At 35.5% G+C, this 18,526-nt stretch overlaps 1 protein-coding gene across 1 annotated transcript in view; it reads left to right on the top strand.

Moving 5' to 3' along the window:
- CCDC102B (coiled-coil domain containing 102B) overlaps positions 1–18,526 on the top strand; it is a 173,027-nt gene that overhangs the window by 48,199 nt on the left and 106,302 nt on the right. Inside the window, exon 5 of the mRNA XM_063323983.1 lies at positions 12,369–12,578. Coding sequence (XP_063180053.1) covers positions 12,369–12,578 — 210 coding nt within the window. The remainder of the gene's footprint in view (positions 1–12,368; positions 12,579–18,526) is intronic.

Genomic DNA, 18,526 nt, shown 5'->3' with positions numbered 1-18,526 from the left:
GGTTCATTTTTCATGTGCATTAGTAACTTACTTGATCAGGACATGTGGACATGTTTGATATATTGCCTGGCTATAAAAATGAATATGTATTTTGTGTTTGTTCTCTTTAACCCATGGGTGAAAGCCTCTCATTTTCCAAGACAGCCTACCATTTGGCTTATATCTCAATAGAACTGTTTTCTTATGTAAGAAGACTTCATTCTTCAGTATTGTCTGGAAAAAAATCTTTAATGTTATGTAACTATTAGAATGTGTGCCATCATCTCTCTTCCCCTGGATACATTCACTAAAATAAAGGACACAATGTGTGATTTTTTCCACATAGTATAAGTGTGAATGTTAATTTCAGTATTTCAAGAATATGTCTGATACCAGATTACTCTTTTTTTATATATATATGAAAAAGAAAAAAACCCAAAAATAGCAAAAGGGAGCCTTTGTTGTTTGGTGGTCTTTAGTTTGTTTGTTTACTTTTGTTTTACTTTAATTTATGATTCGTATTTCCTTTTAATACCACTTTGTCTTCTGGAAAACTGATTTTCATATTAGTTTAGGGGTAAGTACACAGGTATTTTGTACAAATTCTTTGTTAGTCAGTAGCTTCTGATTATGTACACTAATGAATTGGCAGCAGCACTTCATAAAGCTTACATATTTCCAAAAAAATTATATTAATTTTGCATTTTAAATATGCCTTCTGTTGATACCACACAGCTTTGATATATATCCTGGCAATAAAAACGAATATATTGCCTGGCTATACTGATCACCAGCTATTAGAGAAAGACTAAGGAGATACAGTCAGAAAAACAAGGACCCTGACTTCTTGTGGCAGAATTTATTTATTTATTTGGGGTTTTTTATTATTTTTTTCTAAAAAGGAATAATATATTTCAGGGTACTATCTTTCAGACTCTTATATGTAGGGCTGTAGAATTAAGGACCACAGCTTTATGGAGCTACTGTGTCTTGAAGAGATTGCAGATGCTTTTCAGTGGATCTAGTTTTGTTAAGGCTCATTGAGTTTAGCTTCAAAATGAAATACCTGTAGCAAGCTTCTTAATAATCAATATAATTATTTAAACACTGTAGAGTATTGTCTATGTAAGATGTATTTTCAGTTTCTGATAGGAAACCTGTCAATCAACCTGGTTACCACCAAATTTTGGGCACTGCAAGTGTTGTTATTATACACACTTTTTTCAGCCTGAAGATAGTACAAGTGCAGACTTCTTTCTCCTGCAGGTTTTTTCTTTTCATTTCATTTGGTGGACCTAGATTTTAGAAGGAAAGTGAATACTTCTTTTCAGTCTTAAAACCTAACTGTAATTATCATTAGAGGCCATAGTTTACCTGACACATTTACTGTTCTTCTCCATCAACAGTAAAGTCTGTTTTATGGGCCAGTAGGGATACAGGATTTTTTATTTTCTTAATATTATACTAGATCAGGGAGAATCTGAGATAGGGGCATGGACCTGTTGGAGCAAGTGCAGAGGTGCACGAAGATGATCAGAGGGCTGGAGCACCTCCCCTATGAAGACAGGCTGAGAGCATTGGGGTTGTTCAGCCTGGAGAAGAGCAGGCTCCAGGGAGACCTTAGAGTGGCCTTCCAGTACATAAAGGGGGCCTATATGAAAGATGGGGAGGGACTCTTTATCAGGGAGTGTAGTGGTAAGATGAGAGGTAACGTTTTTAAACTGAAAGAGGGTAAATTATTTCAGATATTAGGAAGAAATTCTTTACAATGAGGGTGGTGAGGCACTGAATAGGTTGCCCAGAGAAGTTGTGGACACTCCATCCCTGGGAGTGTTGAAGGCCAGGTTAGATGGGGCTTTGAGCAACCTGGTCTAGTGGAAAATGTCACTGCCCATGGCAGGGGGGTTGGAACTAGATGATCTTTATGGTCCCTTCCAACTCTATCCAACTCTAACCATTCTATGATTCTATGTAATTATGTAAATAGGAAAATAGACACTATGCAGGAGAAAATACAGATAAAATAGCACAAGATGTATCAGAAAAAAAATCATACTCTTATTTGTTTTTAAATATTCATTCAAATATTCATGCTTTTCTGGCAAGCTTGCAAGAATGTCTACTTGACAGAATTGTCCTTACATCTTATGGCTATCAGAGATTTCATTGATAACATGCATTTGTATATCTTTATTCTAACAGTCCTTTCTAGTTCTAACTGCTTTCCTTGATACTTTTTGTAATAGCTTGTTATTCATGTATGAAAATATGAAATAAGTAAGCAATACTCTACAACTTGATAGACATTGACAGTTTGGATATTCCTCTAGTCTCAAACTTTTTATGAATTGTGATTACACTGCAAAACTGGAAAAACTGGCTGCTCATGGCCTGGATGAGCATACAATCTGCTGGATCAAGCACTGACTGGATGGGCGGTCCCAAAGAGTGGTGGTCAATGGAGTTAAATCCAGCTGGCGGCCAGTCACAAGTGGTGTTCCTCAGGGCTCAGTGTTGGGACCATTTCTGTTTAACGTCTTTATTGATGACCTTGACAAGGACATAGAGTGTATCATCAGTAAGTTTGCAGATAACATGAAGCTAAGCGGGAGTGTTGATCTACATGAGGATAGGGAGGCTCTACAGAGAGACTTGGATAGATTGGACAGATGGGCCAACGCTAATGGAATGAGCTCCAACAAGGCCAAGTGCCAGGTCCTGCACTTGTGCCACAACAACCCCATGCATCGCTACAGGCTTGGGGAAGTGTGGCTGGAGAGCTGCCTGGCAGAAAAGGACCTGGGCATTCTGATTGACAAGCGGCTGACCATGAGCCAGCAGTGTGCCCAGGTGGCCAAGAGGACCAATGGCATCCTGGCTTGTATTAGAAATAGTGTGACCAGCAGAAGGAGGGAGGTGATTGTTCCCCTGTACTCAACACTGGTGAGGCCACACCTTGAGTATCGTGTCCAGTTTTGGGCCCCCCAATGCGAGAGAGATATCGAGGTGCTGGAGCGAGTGCAGAGGAGGGCAACAAAGCTGGTGAAGGGCCTGCAGGATAAAGCGCATGAGGAGCGATTGAAGGAGCTGGAACTGTTTAGTTTGAGGAAGAGGAGGCTGAGGGGAGACCTCATCACTCTCTACAACTACTTGAAAGGACATTGTAGAGAGGTTGGTTTACAGTGAAAATGAGTGCATGATGTGTTGGTATTCTTTTTACTGACCTCAACAGTTTAGATAGGTAAAAGTAGGTACTCTGAATTTTTTAAATTATTTTCAGATAATTAGTGAAAGTAGATTTTTGGACAGGGATTATGGATAATTCTCTCTGATAGTCATTGACAGAAGACCTTTTTGCTTGAATGCATAGTAGATTCTCCTGAACAGCAAGTGGTTGATGTTAAGCAATTCTTCATATCAATTCATTGTTTTAAGTAGGGCTCCATCAGACACATTGCAATCCATGCAGATGTTACATTTGAGATACGAATGCAGCAAACAACATCTGAAATATCAGGACTACCATGTCCTGATATGCATGTTAATGTATACTGTTAAAGCTGCATTAAGGATTATTTAAGACGGACACTATTTGTAGCTTTTCAGCGAAGAAGTTAATGTTTAGTTAATATAATACATAGTCCATATCAACTTGAACTTATAAGAAACTGATAAAAGCAGTGCTAGAATCAACATGGAAAGAAAGATCTGTTGATCAAGGGTAATTTTCCCCTCCTTACTCTCAGCGTTTTCCTCTTCTTGAACTTATTTATGCCTCTCTGCATATATTATTTGTAATTTTTGTAATTTTTCAGCCTTTAAGTTTTTTATGTATCTACGGACAACTTATATTCCCACATAAAATCACTTGTGGTAAATTATTCATACACACAAAAGAGTTTTCTCTCTGTGCAGATGGGGAAGAGAAAAATAAATGCCACTATCAGCAACTTTTCTTTAATGTCAACATAGTGCAATGATATCAGCTTGCAGCAGACTTATACATTTGAGTAGTACCAGAATGAAGAAATATTTGATTACTAACCGTGTTGGTGCTTAGATACATGCACTGTTATGAATATAAGCATTCATTAAAAAGTTCAATTTGTTGCAAGGCTTGGCATCTCAAGATATTGTCAGGCACAATAACATTTATCATACTTTCAGTATAGTTTCTGATGGACTAAATGGTGTTCTTGGCAGACTTGCTCACAATAAGGAAAAAAGCAGAAAAAATTTATTTTGTCCCATATTGAATATTGAAGTGCTTGTCAAATAAAAAGGTATCCAACATTTGTCTTCCCTTTCCTGTGGAAGGAGTGCTAAGGATTCTAGTAGTCTTTGATTACTTCTTTTACATGAAAAAGGAAAAGAATTCTAGAAACAGTCACATATACTGTAAATAATCATTGCAAAACTGCCTAGTGTCACACAGGGTAAGTAATAGTTTGGCTTGCCAGCAAAAATCACAGCTGTGCACAGCAGTGCTGGGCTTGGAAGCAGGCAGGCTGATGGGTTTCCTTTCAGACCTAGGAGCTTTTGCAGTTGTTGCCAAGGTCTTACAGATTTCTAGCAGTAGAAACTTGAAAACAAATGAAATAAAATTGTGAAGAAAAAAACCAACAAACAAACAACAACAAAAAAAAACCCAAAACAAAATAAAGGGTATAGTGCAGGTAATGAAGATTCTTAAAAGTATTTCCTATCAACTTGGACATGGGCATCTTGCTTACATGAAGTCTGTCTTCCTCTTACACCTTTCCAAAAGAGAGGTATGCAGTGGGATGAAATCTTTGTCATCTAAGATATTTTGTAGATGCTTCTGACCTAAAACCAAAAGGGAAATCAGAAAATCAGATTCAACAATCTAACTAATTTCTTCTGCTTGTGTATAATGTTTCTTTGAAGATGCTTCTGCCTGTGTTAGGTTTTTCCTGATCTTTCAGTACAGACCTTTTTTTTTTTCTACCAGTTATGCTGAGAGAATATCTTCAACAGTTTGATACCATTCCTTTTAGAATATTGATTAAAAGACCTTCAGACCCAGTGTTATAACTATGCTATGAATTGTAACGATGTTTCACAATGCACTCTTAATGAAAAAACATGATGCTTCCACTTGATGGTAGACTCTTCAGGCAGAGCTTTTTTTTTAATTCATTTGATCCAGTCTACCTAGGTGCTGTATTTAAGGAAACTGCACTTTTGCCATTCCTTCTAGTAGCTGCAACACATTCAGTACTTTAGAAGTTGACGACATCTTATAAATAAACAAAGCTACCGCTAGTAAAATGGCAGATTCTCTGTCCTCACATTCTTGTCAATATGCAATAACTTGGGACATAGTTGATAAAACTGCACAACTGTTGGATTCTTGGCTCTGGCTTTCAAAAGGTCATTGGATGTGACTTTTTTTGAGGGACAGTATTCCTGTCTCAGTTAGAGAAAAGGAACATTTTCTTCAGAAACAAAGAGCTTTCTTCTACTGACTTTCGTAAGTAACTGCAGGGAAAAGATCTTTAAGAGTCAAATTCACTAATACCTTTACGAAGCTTTATAGTTATTTCAATAAGTTTTCTTTCTAAGGAGAGTAACATGATCCTTAATTCATAATCAACCTGTGGCTTATTAAATTTTCAGTTCAGTGTGTCTCTTGCTTTGCACTTGTAGAATAATTTGTAGTGTAATAGCAGTTGAAATTGATCTCCATGTACAATATAGTGAGTATATCAAGAATCTTGAAAATGTGTATTCATTCACCCTGCTTTTAAACCTGAAAAAGCCCTGTGCAGCCATTTAAAACACAAAAAAAGCATATTGATTTTAAATTTTCATTTTTAATCTATGCAAGCTGAAACAGATGTTTTACAGGTATTTGAGTGAGGCTGCCAGAGGTTTCTTTTTATTAGTTTAAACAGGAATTCTTGCCTCTTTGGATCACAAGTCTGTAGGACATATTTGGCTTGTCTGTAGATTACTAGTATGAAGACAGATAGTTTTAGAATGTAATGTTTTTATGTGATTGAGTAAGGTTCAGTTTGTAAATAAGTAAAAGAAATTCTTCTGTTTTCAGTAAATTCTGCTGTGGAAAAGGCCTTGCATATAATGTGAAGTATCTTGTGTGGAAAATTTTTATTTAAGACGTTTGGAGAATATTTCTCAGAAAATGCTGTTTTTAAAAAGTGCCAGTTTTGTAAAAGAAAAACCTTTTGCAGGGAGAATTTCTACTTGAATTGCCACTTTTTGTTTCTGATATCATTGTCAGTCAGATCAGTTTTTGATATAATTTTCATTGTCAGTCAGATCAAATCTACAGCTTTTAACCATAATGCTTTTGTTCTGTCCGTCTCTATTTTAAATGCTTCCTTTGGAAAGCTGGAGTTCATAACTCTAAGTACACTTTCCTACCTTTTCCCAAGTTTTATAGGAAGCTAACAAACTTTGCCCTAAAACCAAACAAAAATTGCTGCTTTCTTAATATCCCTTGCTCCTGAGTGGTGTGTGAAAATTTTCTGGTTTCCCTCTGAATTCGTATTCATTGTTACGTTTCTTCTTCGTCATCCTTCTTTTTGCTCTCATTACTCCCATTAAAAATGGGTAGGCATCCATCCTACTCCATCTTCCCTTGACCAGAAAGAAGGAGAAAAGTCATGTTTCAAATAGAACATTTTGAGCCTCAACCACTGTTACGTTACCTTAAACTGAACTAGAGCATTAAGATTTTCTCACTAGTGAACTGTACCAAGAGGAGTTCCTTTTTCTTTGTCTGTTTTTCTCAGGGCTCTGTCTTTCATGTTAGTCATAAAATGGTGTAGGTTAACTCTAAGACGTAATTATCCCATTTCAAAAGGTCAGTATACCGTACTTCATTTCCACCATTCACCTTAGCAATTATCCACTTCACTGACAGTACCTTGACTTCACTCAATGCTTCTATTGAAAAGTAAAATTCAGTGCAAGTTTGTGGAGACATTTTCTGGAGAGAAATTGCACACATTTGAAGGGAAAATGAAACATCTCAAGTTTTTTTCACACGTTCCAAATTGTTTCTTAGGCTTTCAATTCCTTTATAAATCAGAATCTGTAGTTCCACCCTAGAGCATCTAAAATACTTATTGTCTGTACACATATGACAATTTATATTTTACATGGAAAAAAACCCAAACCAACCCTGAAATTCTTTTCAATGTAGATGTGAGATAGATATCACTGCTATTCAATCAATTTGCATCTTTTAATTGAAGTTTCAGTAATAAATTTAAAAATGAAAAATAAGTATTACTGTTCCTGTGAAATGTTTTTGTTTGGAAAGTGAAAGGAGACAGTAGACTTTAAGGAAGCAACAGATGAATTTAAAGGGCGTATTTTTTTCATGTAATGAAGGGTGGAAAGAAAATTTTTAAAATGCCAGGTTCCCTTTAAAAAAACACAGGAATGTGTCTATGTGTATACACATATACATACAGGTATATATTTATAGACACATATATACACATAAAAATTTCATTAGGTAAGTTCAAAACAGCTAATGCTTTTTGAATGTTTGCCCTGTGTTACTTTTTCAATAGCGTCTGTCTCAACTTCCTTACTGAGGAAAGTTCCTCTAGCTGTTCTCCTCATCTTGCTGTATTAGGTGTCACAACACTTGTTTTCCGTGTCTGCATAGCGGAAAGGAAAGCGGGTCTGCACAAGTTACTTGCACCATGCACGAGGTGATTTTCAGCCTTTTGAAACTGCGTAGCATGGAGTAGATTGAAAGATCCCGGGATGCACTCAAGCTCAGTGAGGGGGAATAAGTCCCTCACAAGCAACTCCAGTTGTACAGTTACGAAAGAGCCTACAGAGCCCATTGGTATATGTAACTACTCTTTTTTTTTTTTAAATGAAAACGTTAGTTTCTCTAAAGGCGAGGTCATAATTGGAAAATAAGGTTGGTGAATTTTTTCAATTGAAAAACGAACAACATTCCAAATCTTGTTTCTAGAAGGAAAGAGATCCCTGAAGCTTTTTTTGGTTTTCTTTTGGTTCGTTTTAATGAGAGGAATATGTTCTCAAAAATCTGAGTTAACACCTAGCATTGCCTTTAGTCATTACATTTAATCTTTTCCAGAAGCTAAAGCACCAAGTAATAAAAAGGCCCTTCTTACAACATCTCAAAGAGGGCTGAGAAGACTTGGGTTCATTCCAAAAGATCACAACCCTCCAAGATTTTTTTGCACAAAATTACATTAAAAAGATCATTAAATACTTAATTTTGCTTGTTCTTCCTAACTTAATTCCAGACCTGATTTTTTGCTTTGCTTTAGCCTCCCTTCTCATTTTGGAAGAATGATATGAACGATAGAGAAGCAACTTTCCAAAGCGTTAAAGTTTATATGTTTTATATGAATGGACCTTCTTCTCTTATGTAAAAATACAACTCATAGAAGTTAGAAAGATTTCAATTACAAACACAGTAGTGCGATCCTTGAATAGGACATTACTGCTGTGAATATCTGTATTTCATCTTTGAAGCAAGGTGAACAGCAAGAGAATGTAACATTGTAACTTCTAACTCAAAAAAAGAGTGTAATCAAACAACCTTTCTTTTTATATGGATTCAAATGCACACTAAAAGCTGTAATAATGCTGTACATTCACAGGTATTCTGAGGCCTTTGTAGTGAACATACTGTTGCTTCTATCATGAGCAACCATTAATCTATTAATATGTTTTAGTTCCTCATTAAATTAAAAGAGTGAAGGTAATTCGTGGAACAAGTACCTGAGCTTGCATAGGAAATATTTCTCACACCATATACATGCAGTACGCTTACTGCTTAAAGAGTTAAGACTTGCTTGAATTATTTTCAAAGTATGACTGAGTACAAATCGATAAGTAAAACTGGTTTCATGTATGTCATTGGAAAAATATTGTAAGCAGCAAATATTTTTCCTTTGTTTGAATTTTTGTTCTGCAAAAATCAACATGTATCTTTACACATGCTCTTTTTTCTGCATGACATAAGTATCCTGCTTAAATACTGCAATGACCTGATTAATTATCTATTAATATAAACATTTGTAAAAATTAATGTAAAATAATATTCTTTAAGTCTCAATTTTGCATCATCCTTTACTTTAGGAAGATTAATTAGCAAAGATGTTACCAACAAATACTTGGTCGGTAACTTTCAGTTATTTTCATACTTTAAAAGAATAATAAATTCTCTTTCATGGCCTTTTTAATAGCAATATCTCAGTTTTCTACTAAATGAGTTAAGATATATTATTTCAAACATAATTAATTTTATTTTATTAAAGATAATATATGTTGAAAAGTTCATACAGAAATATGAGACTAGTCAGTTCAGGAACAGCTGTGTTCCTCATTAGAAAAAAAAAGAAATAGGGGTATAAAAGCTGTTTTCTGCAATCTATATTAAATTCATGTGAACTTCTCCTGTCTGTTTTAAATGCAAATATGTAGATATTTGCAATATAGCTCCATCAAGGATGGGATCTGGAATATTCAGATTAAAAGCAGCCCTGAGGCAAAGAGAGAGTTCTCTCTGCTGGCTCTTCTTCCAGCTCTTTACAAAAATTCACACCAAGCAGCTGGACTTGAGTGCTGCCAGCTGAGCTCCTGGAGCTGGAAGGGCCCTGACAGGGATTTTGGGGTGTTAATGGGATTGGGAATGCATTGCACAGGTGTGGGAGACAAATTCTGCCTACTCAAGAGAAGGCTGATCTTTTTCGCAAGGAGTGACGAAATTACATATGATGACTTTGTGAAGTTGGTGTTCTGACTTGAAATCTGAAAGTTGGGATCTGACACCTCACTTTTTTTTTTTTTTGCACATTCTTTACCAAAGAGGAAAAAGAGCAAATACTTCCTATGAGAGCATTATATGAAAAGTGTTACTTGGAATAAGCATAAGGTACAGTTTGGGAGAACTCTAATGAACAAGAAATCAACCCTAATTACTAACACTCTGAAAATCAGTATTTCAGAAAATACAAGTTCTAGTACTTTGCTGGACAACAATTTATAATAAAATCAATTTTAACAAAATTGTCTATTCAGGATTTTGTACAAGTTAGTATTTTTTTTTCTGACTTTATTATGGAGTTCTTTAGGTACATGGTATATTAGATATTTAAATTCATCATTATTGAAGCTTGCAGACATCTTGGGTGCAATGAATTGAAATTTTACAGACACAGAGATAAGTAAATTTACCTTTGACATCAGATCTTGGTTTGGTAGTCATCGTGTGCTTAATTACTTGACTGAAATGCAACCTTCGATGACTTTGTGATTTCTCTCTACTATAAGTCTGCCAAAAATGAATTGGTATTGATTTGTGTCATCACTGTGAAAGGTGAACTTTCAGGCTTAGAATTTGAGTCCTGTCTTTTGGCAGATGCTTTGCAAGAACATAGGGCTTTTTCGCGTTTCAGATCTTTCATGGGTACTTGTAAGACATCATGCCTGCATATTTATTCAGAAAAAATATGGGGTTTGTTACTGTAGTCCAGTAGATGGTATCTGAACAACTATAAAGCTTCACATTTTGGTGGGGAGGGTGGGGGAAGAGAAAAAAGATTTGGTGTTAAATAGAGGTATGTGATCCCTTCATTTCCAATTCTCGTACAGAAATTCAGTGGATAGAGTTTAAAGACCACATTAGGAACACATGAGCATCTAATATTGTCTTGTGCATTGGAGTAAACATATTGTACTCTATCACAAGTGGGTAGACCATGCCAAAATAAATTCTTTCCCCCTACTTTACTCAGTCTTTTGGGGAATCCTCTAGCTTATCATATATAGAATACTAGCTAGAGAAATATCTGGAAAAATATTATCATTATTAGTAAACAATCACTTGCTATTTTCCATTGAATATGATTTTTGTCCTTACTAAAGAGACTCAAAGAGCATTTCTACTTTCCTCTGAAAATCTGAATGAGCCTCTGTAACTTCAGAGAGTTTCTAATTGTTTTTATTTGCTCAGAAATAAGGTGGGAACAGACAAGTTTACTATTTGATTTATCTGGATAATCACATTGTTGCAATTCAAAGGGTCTGAATTTTGTTTCTCTGATAACCTGTTTCTATGTAACACCTCATTATCTTTGCTTCATGTTCAGTAGCTTTTCATTATTTGGCAGAAATTGATTTTAAAATAAAAGTAACCAATATCTGAAAAAGTACACCTCTCTGGCTCTTTCTAAATCCTTATTGGCATGGATAACCTGTTTCTTCAATGAAGAAGTGTCTTGCACTTGCCAGTCTCCACTGTTACCAAATAATCAATTTCAGTTCTCACAGAACTGAAAATTGTAAAGTTCTTAAAATTTTGACTTTTATGTATTATTGTTTCTCTTTTTTTTTTTTCCATCTCAGTTGAAAGAACTGGAATCTTTCATTTTCAGTTTTTAATCTATCTTAATCTCTTTTAATCTTCTCATAAGTACCAGATAATAATAACGACAACTTTTCAATAATTTCATAAATAACCTTCTGATAAAATTCTGTTAGTTCCTGATAAGTACCTGTTTTGTGGTATAATCAATTCATTTAAGCATTTTTTTCTTTTGAAATCTGAGGAATGTTTCACACATTCTTGACAAAATTTCTGCCTAATTGTAATGGAAGAGTAAATAATTATTTTATATGACTTAGTAACATGGCTTTTTGTTGATGTATTTAATTCCTTTTATATGTGCATTAGATAAATTAATTCAGAAAGCTTGGTTACCCTAAATTAAGGTTGCAGCATTGGCCATAAATGTTACTATTTCCCTTAAGACTATTAAGTGTGACCTCAAGAAAGACAGTAGTGTGAAAACTTAAAAATCCTTCCTCGAGTTATTAGGATACAGGTTTCTAGTACTGAAGAGATACTTTAGAACTCCTTCAGTTTAATGAATATTCATTATAGTCCTTCTAAGGTGTAAACAGACTAGAACTAAAAAAGTGCTGATTTTTCATCTTTTGGTAAATAAAAAGTGAACTTTGACACTGTCAGACCAAAATCAATCTCACTGTTACTTAAACCAAATTCTTTTATTAATATTTTTTAATACTATTGTTCCATAAATAGCAGGGAAAGGAGTAAGATTTGGTTACGTGTTACTATATTAAACCATTTGCTGGTGCTTTACTTTTCTAGAAGTACAAATAATGAAAAATTTATTCTTCTGGGTTTTTTCTTTTCAAATTCAAGTACTTAACTTTATGAAACATGGAAAACTTATATCTTGGACTGATTCCTAAGATGCCCACCTTACTCTGAGTTGAGGCCATAAGGCCAGATAAAGAACAGGGGTTTATAACTATTTTATTCCTCTTTCTTTTTTCTCTCTTTCATTTAATCTTCCTCCCAACCCAACCCTTCCCAGCAGGAACGAGTGCAGTTTGAGAATGCCTCTGAATGGGGAAAGAGAGAGATACTTGAAGCAGAAAAGCAAACTTTGGAAGGAGAGAACAGAAGATTGGAGTTGCAGGTAAAAGAAATTCAGGGACTTCTGGAGACGAAAAACAAAGCAACACTAACTAAATCGAGCTGTGATCACCAAAATGCACAAAGTAAGCTGCTGGTTAAAAATAAGGTATGTGCATTGCTTAGTTTGATTACTTGGGGAGCATTCCCCCCAAAAATTACTATTTCAAAATGTCAAAATGTGTCCCCAAAACAAGGTTTGTGCAAGACAGAGCAGCCTTGTCTGCTCCTCAGACCTGGACAGTTAGAAATCAGTGACTTTGAATTTCTGTAGGGTATGGAAACAGAAAGAAGTATCTTTTCATTTTTAAAAGGAGCAGGAGGAAATGACAAGTCTGACAAGACTGGGAGCAAAAATGAAGACTGGAAGGAACAGAAGAGATTAAGTAAGCTTTGGTAGCTACAGAGTCCTGATGAAGGTCAACCAAAAAAAAGCTGTGAGAAATCATTTCTGTCTTGCTGACTATTGACTTCTTTCTTAGGGAAGAGAGAACTGAAGGAAGAGCTTTATTTCTTATTTTTTATTCCTCTAAAGATCTATTCACTTCTAAACCTTATTGTACTGCTAAAATTGATGTGATAAATTATTCAGAGACCTTTAGCTGTGGGTATTTCCTTTACTTTATGGTTTTCTATGGCAATAATTAAGTAGTAATCCAGAAGGCTCCCACTTCCACTGAGACTCTGAAAGCTGTGTAAGAGAAAACAAAAGAAAAAAAACAATCCAACCAATCAGTAAATGTACCTACTTGATGTTACAAGTTGGGCAGTGATAAACAGTAACGTTTTTATTTGCTTAAATAAGAAACAATTTACTGTCATTCATGTGCATTTAATGTTGAATAATAGAAGTCTGAGTAACTGGGACCAGATTTGGGGTATAGTTACAAGAGGTAATTTATCCTGCAAAAGATTGAGAGGTTCTGTACTTGATGTCTGCTTTTAAATGTGATGATATGATTTTTCTATATTTCTGTGATGGCTTAGGAATAGCAAATTGCAATTCACACATATAGCTCACCTTTATAAAATATCTTACATAACAAACACCTGCTTTTGATTTTCCTTTACTAGCATTTATTTTATATCACATCATATCATACCATATCATATCAGCATTTTCATGATTTCTTTGTAATGCGAGTAATTTGAGGTTAGAAATGTGGCCAGAAAGATGCTCCTCTGCTAAGGCATGTTACTGTACTTAAAATATCTTTTATTTATATTGGTGTGTTGGATTGTTTGTTTGTTTTTTAAAATGTTACTTGCATAGAATATTAGACATCTGCGATCAATTCTGTCTGTTAGATCACACCTCTAACTCACACAACCACAACTTTTTATCAAAGTCAAAAGGCAGAAATGGATCTCAGTTTCCTTGTCATAAAAGTGAATGTCCCTGCAATGTCAGCCTTTTCATAGCTGATGATTTTAGGATAAAATTGTTTTCAAAACTATTGATCATCAGCTTAAAAGAGAAAATTAAAAATTTTATTTTAGTGTCAGCTGAAACTATGTGATCCATCATCTGGTGGATTAGGAACATCCAAAGACTAGCGTGGGAACTGATTTGTTTGCAGCTCTTTCTATCTCGGCTTCACAAGAACTGCAAAACATGGTATTACAGAAGAAAACAGGCTGGAATGGACCTCAGGAGATCCAGCCTCCTGCTCAAAGCAAGGTCAGCTCTGAGGTCAGACCATGTTGATGAAGGCTTTGTCCAGCAGGGTCTCAGAAATATCCAGGACTGCACAATCTCTCTGGGCAGCATGTCTGTGATGGGTTAACCCCAGCTGGCAGGTAAACTCCCACTCAGTCCTCATTCATTCCCCAGCAGCAGGATGGGGGAGAGAACTGGAAGGGCAAAATTGACAAAATGGAGAAAAAACTTGTGGGTTGAGGTAAAGACAGTTTAATAAGTGAAGGGGAGGGGGGGAGAGGAGGAAAAGAAAAAGAGGTGATGCAAAAGAAACCACATACTACCAGCAGACCGATGCCCAGCCAGTCGCCAAGCAACAGCTACTTTGGAAACAACATCACAACTCTGTTTTTGCAAGGGACTCTTCCTTCTCAGGTGTAGGACTTTGGTGAATTTCACAAGGTTCCTGTTGGCTCCTTCCTTCAGCTTGGTGACAGAACTTCCTGATTGGAGCATGCCATCTACAGGCAAGGATATTGCCCCTGCCTGCCCCAGCATCAGGGCAAAAATAGCATAACCTTGATGGGAGCATCTTCCCTCCAGAGCTGTGAATTGAGGCTTCTGCTGTGCCAGGAGTAGCTTCTCCATTTTGGGCTTGGAACTATGCCCTGTGGTGCATCACCACCAAGGCTGAGCAGTCTAGTAGCCTGCAGCAGCATTTCCAGCCAGGACTCCTTGCCAGTGCCTGACATAGTATCCTTGTATACTTACTCACTGTGTCCAGGGCTCCTGGACTCTGGCTGCAGGCAGAGCAAATGGTACCACCCTAAACAGTCTTCTGTGACACCAAACACCCATTGGCAACATGAATAAAATAAAAGGTCAACAGCATTAGAGGAAAGAAGGACTGTGGTGAACCCTTAATGTCACAATGAACTCTATTCACAGCAGCAAAAACTCATTAAGGTAAAAACAACCTTATGAGAAAAATTACTGCAGCAATTAGTTCATCTCCAAATCAGCCATGGCATTGGAGACCTGGCCAGCCATATGTGGAGAAGACAGTGGTTTGCAGAGTTATTTAGCATATTATTTAACCTTGCTGCTGCCATTAAATGAGAAACAGGAGTTAAGGAAGGAGAAAGATAGTGGCTTTTTCAAGAATTCCAAGCTAACTCAATTTATATCTTAGATGGAACCTGTCTATTCCTGTGGAGACATTCTAATGTCACTGTTGAACCTTTCTAATTTCTGAGACCGTCTCTATCTAATTTACCCTGATACTATCAATTACCTGAAAAGAATGGCCTTCACTTCAGATTCAGGAGTGTTTTATTCTGGGATGGTAGCTTGAATTCAAATAAAATAACATATTATATGCAGCATTAGAAGAGTAGAGAAGGATGATTTCTGTAAAATATCAGTAATGGTTAGATGTTTAGGTTAGCAAAGGGGATCATATGCAAGATTGAAACCACAGCTGTCTAAAGATCTTTGTGCATCTTAATCTGAATGATTGGGGCTTTATTTAGAAAGTAACACAAGGGATATGGGTAATGTATTATGGAATGAATTCCAGAGCAAAACACAGTTGCCTAACAACCCAGCTTCTCCAAAACCCATATTTGTGAGATGATTTGGGAGATCCATTGTAGTTGTTTAGAACAATATACAGTGCTATTAATTGACTTATGTCTGATTCATACTTTTAAAGGGTATAAACAAACAATGGCAATATTTATTGAATAACAGTTTTAGTAAGATTAAACATGGTATCAAAATACAGAAATGAAGTACTTAGGATCTTGTCTAAATGATTTCATGTTGATACATAATTATCTTTCTCTTTAATATCTATACCTCCACAGAATATAGACTTTGGGCAATGTCTTGCCACATATGGTAGTAAATCATGCAGATTGAAGTTCTGAACACAAAAGTTAATATTAACTGTGTTTTGCACAAAATGCAAGTCCTTAATATTATTCTTAGTTGGCAGTATGTTGGTTTAAAATGTTTCCAGATGCAGTTTTTGAAAGATTTACTTCTGTTGTACAACACGAGCAGAATTGATGAAACAATTGAGATCAGACATTGTTACTATGTGGTTTTATCGATTGTACTTCTTGGAATGGAGAATACCATTTAAATTAATAGCTGTATTATTTGACAAATAGCATGGCAACAAATATTAAATGGATCTAACTTGTTCATCTAGGAAGGGATAAAAAAAACAAACAAAAAAAAACCAAACAAAACAAATTTCATCTGTGAATACGACCTTGACACAAACCTATAAATTAATTGTGGGGAATAATAACTGTTCTTTTATATTATCTCTAATTATTATGGTAAATAGTATATTAAATATTTGATTAATTGAATATGTTTTGTCATGCAGTTGTACAGAATCTAAGTAAAAAATGCTGAATTGAGGAGTTTGTGGATGCACAAACTAATTTTTTTTTTTTTTAAAAGTTCAATTCCCACCTTTAATAAGATAAGGTTATAATGTTGTTAGGAAAAAAATCCATAGATTTTAAATCTGGAATGATGGACAACACCACTGGAGGAGGGGAACAGTGTGAGGAGGAAGGAGAAGCAAAGAGGAGCTCTTTATGGACTCCCCCATAACCACCACTCCCCATCTGTGCATAGAGGGAGGAGGTAGAGTCATCCGGAGTGAAGTTGAGCCTGGAAGAATGGTGAGAGGGAAGGAAGGCATTTTTATTTCCATCTTTGTTTCTCCCCATCCTGCTATATTTTTAATTGGCAATAAATCTGATTTTTCCTTAAGTCAAGTCTATTTTTCTTGTGAGGGTAATTTAGCTCAAGCCATGAGCCATCTTATTTTCTCCCCTTATGCTGTACAGGAGAGCAGGTGAGAGAGCAGCTGGGTGGGCATCTGGAATTCAGCCAAGGTCTTCCCACAGCAATGTCAGATGTGTGTGTGTTCCTCACATCTCATAGGCAAAAAAATAATTTTTATAACAGCAACTTCAATGAGATTTGTTTTCTTTGTATTTTTAAAATAGAGGGACAATATCCGCCACCTCCTTTTCCTTAGACAAAAGATGTGAAAGAGGTATTTCTTCCTCCTAATTAGAAAATGAGATATTTGATGATGGTTTTCTCACATGGCAGCAACTAGTTACCCTGCTGTAGTTATAAAGTCTTTGTAATTCTGCAGTATCATTGTTTAAATCTAATTTTTATGGATACAAAATTTTGATATGGGAATAGTTACAATGTGAATGACATGCTTCCTAACTTTAACCAAAAAAACACCAGTAAAGGCTCTGAGACTAAATTAGTGCTCCCTAAATCTATTTTTTTGGTTGAATAAGAAATCAAGGTTCAATCATTCCTTTTTTAAGATTGTCGTGGTAAATTACTGAAAAGAAAACTGGTTCTGTTTTACCTCAAACCAGGAAAAAGATGTAGAAAAATCAAATTGACAAAAAATTCAAAACATAAGTCCTCTGTTTCTGTACATCTCTAAGAAAGATATTATAACATGCTTGTACCCACTTTCAGATTTATTATCAAGATAGTATCTTTTTCTTCCTTTCTCAATAGATTAAGCAACAGTTTCAAACAACTACCAAAGTATGTACACTGTGATCTGTCTTGGTGTGCAACTGTATGACAGAGATTTCGAAGTGATTGAAGCATTAGGTGTATTAACTGAAGGGAAAAAAATACTGTAAATTCATGGAAATAATGGCTACATATTTGATTCTCAAGAAAGGAAACTGCAAATACCACAGTTTTTAAACTTGCAGCATCATAAGATTCTGTTTCTTCATGATTCAGGGAAAAATATTACCAGCTATTTTTCATCGCTAGTTAGGAACAGACTGGATTTTAAAAATTGATGTATATATCAGACTTCTGTTTCTGCTGTGTTTTAAAGGATTACCACTACTTACATGCAGAACCTTTGGATGAGAAGCTATTGGATCAGATCACATCTTAGTAATGCAAATTTTATATGGTATATGAAGCACATATATTACATTTTTTTTATGAAAGCAAAATCTCAGTTACAGTTTTGGCAACTGAAGTATTAAATGCTTTTCTCTTTTTCTAAGAAAAATATAAAATATTCAATACAGGCAGCTAAAAAGACTGTTCATACCTCATTTATTCTTCTTGTTTTGTTTTTTTTTTTTTTTTTTTTTTTTTTTTTTTTTTTTTTTTCATTCAGCTGCCTTTATTTTGACCATGAGGTTTCTCATCTTATTTTCTCCTCCTGTCCTGCTGAGGTGTGGGAGTGAGAGCAGCTTGGTGAGCACCTGGCAGCCAGCCAAGCTTAACCCACCACAGTAGAACACTTTTAACAAGAGATAGAGATAGGCTTATTATTCTAAGCTCCACAGAAACATCACAAATTGTTAACTAGAACAGTATTTTCA

This window comes from Chroicocephalus ridibundus, chromosome 2, assembly GCF_963924245.1.
Source record: "Chroicocephalus ridibundus chromosome 2, bChrRid1.1, whole genome shotgun sequence".
Lineage (NCBI taxonomy): Eukaryota > Metazoa > Chordata > Aves > Charadriiformes > Laridae > Chroicocephalus > Chroicocephalus ridibundus.
This window is presented reverse-complemented; position numbering and strand designations above follow the sequence as displayed.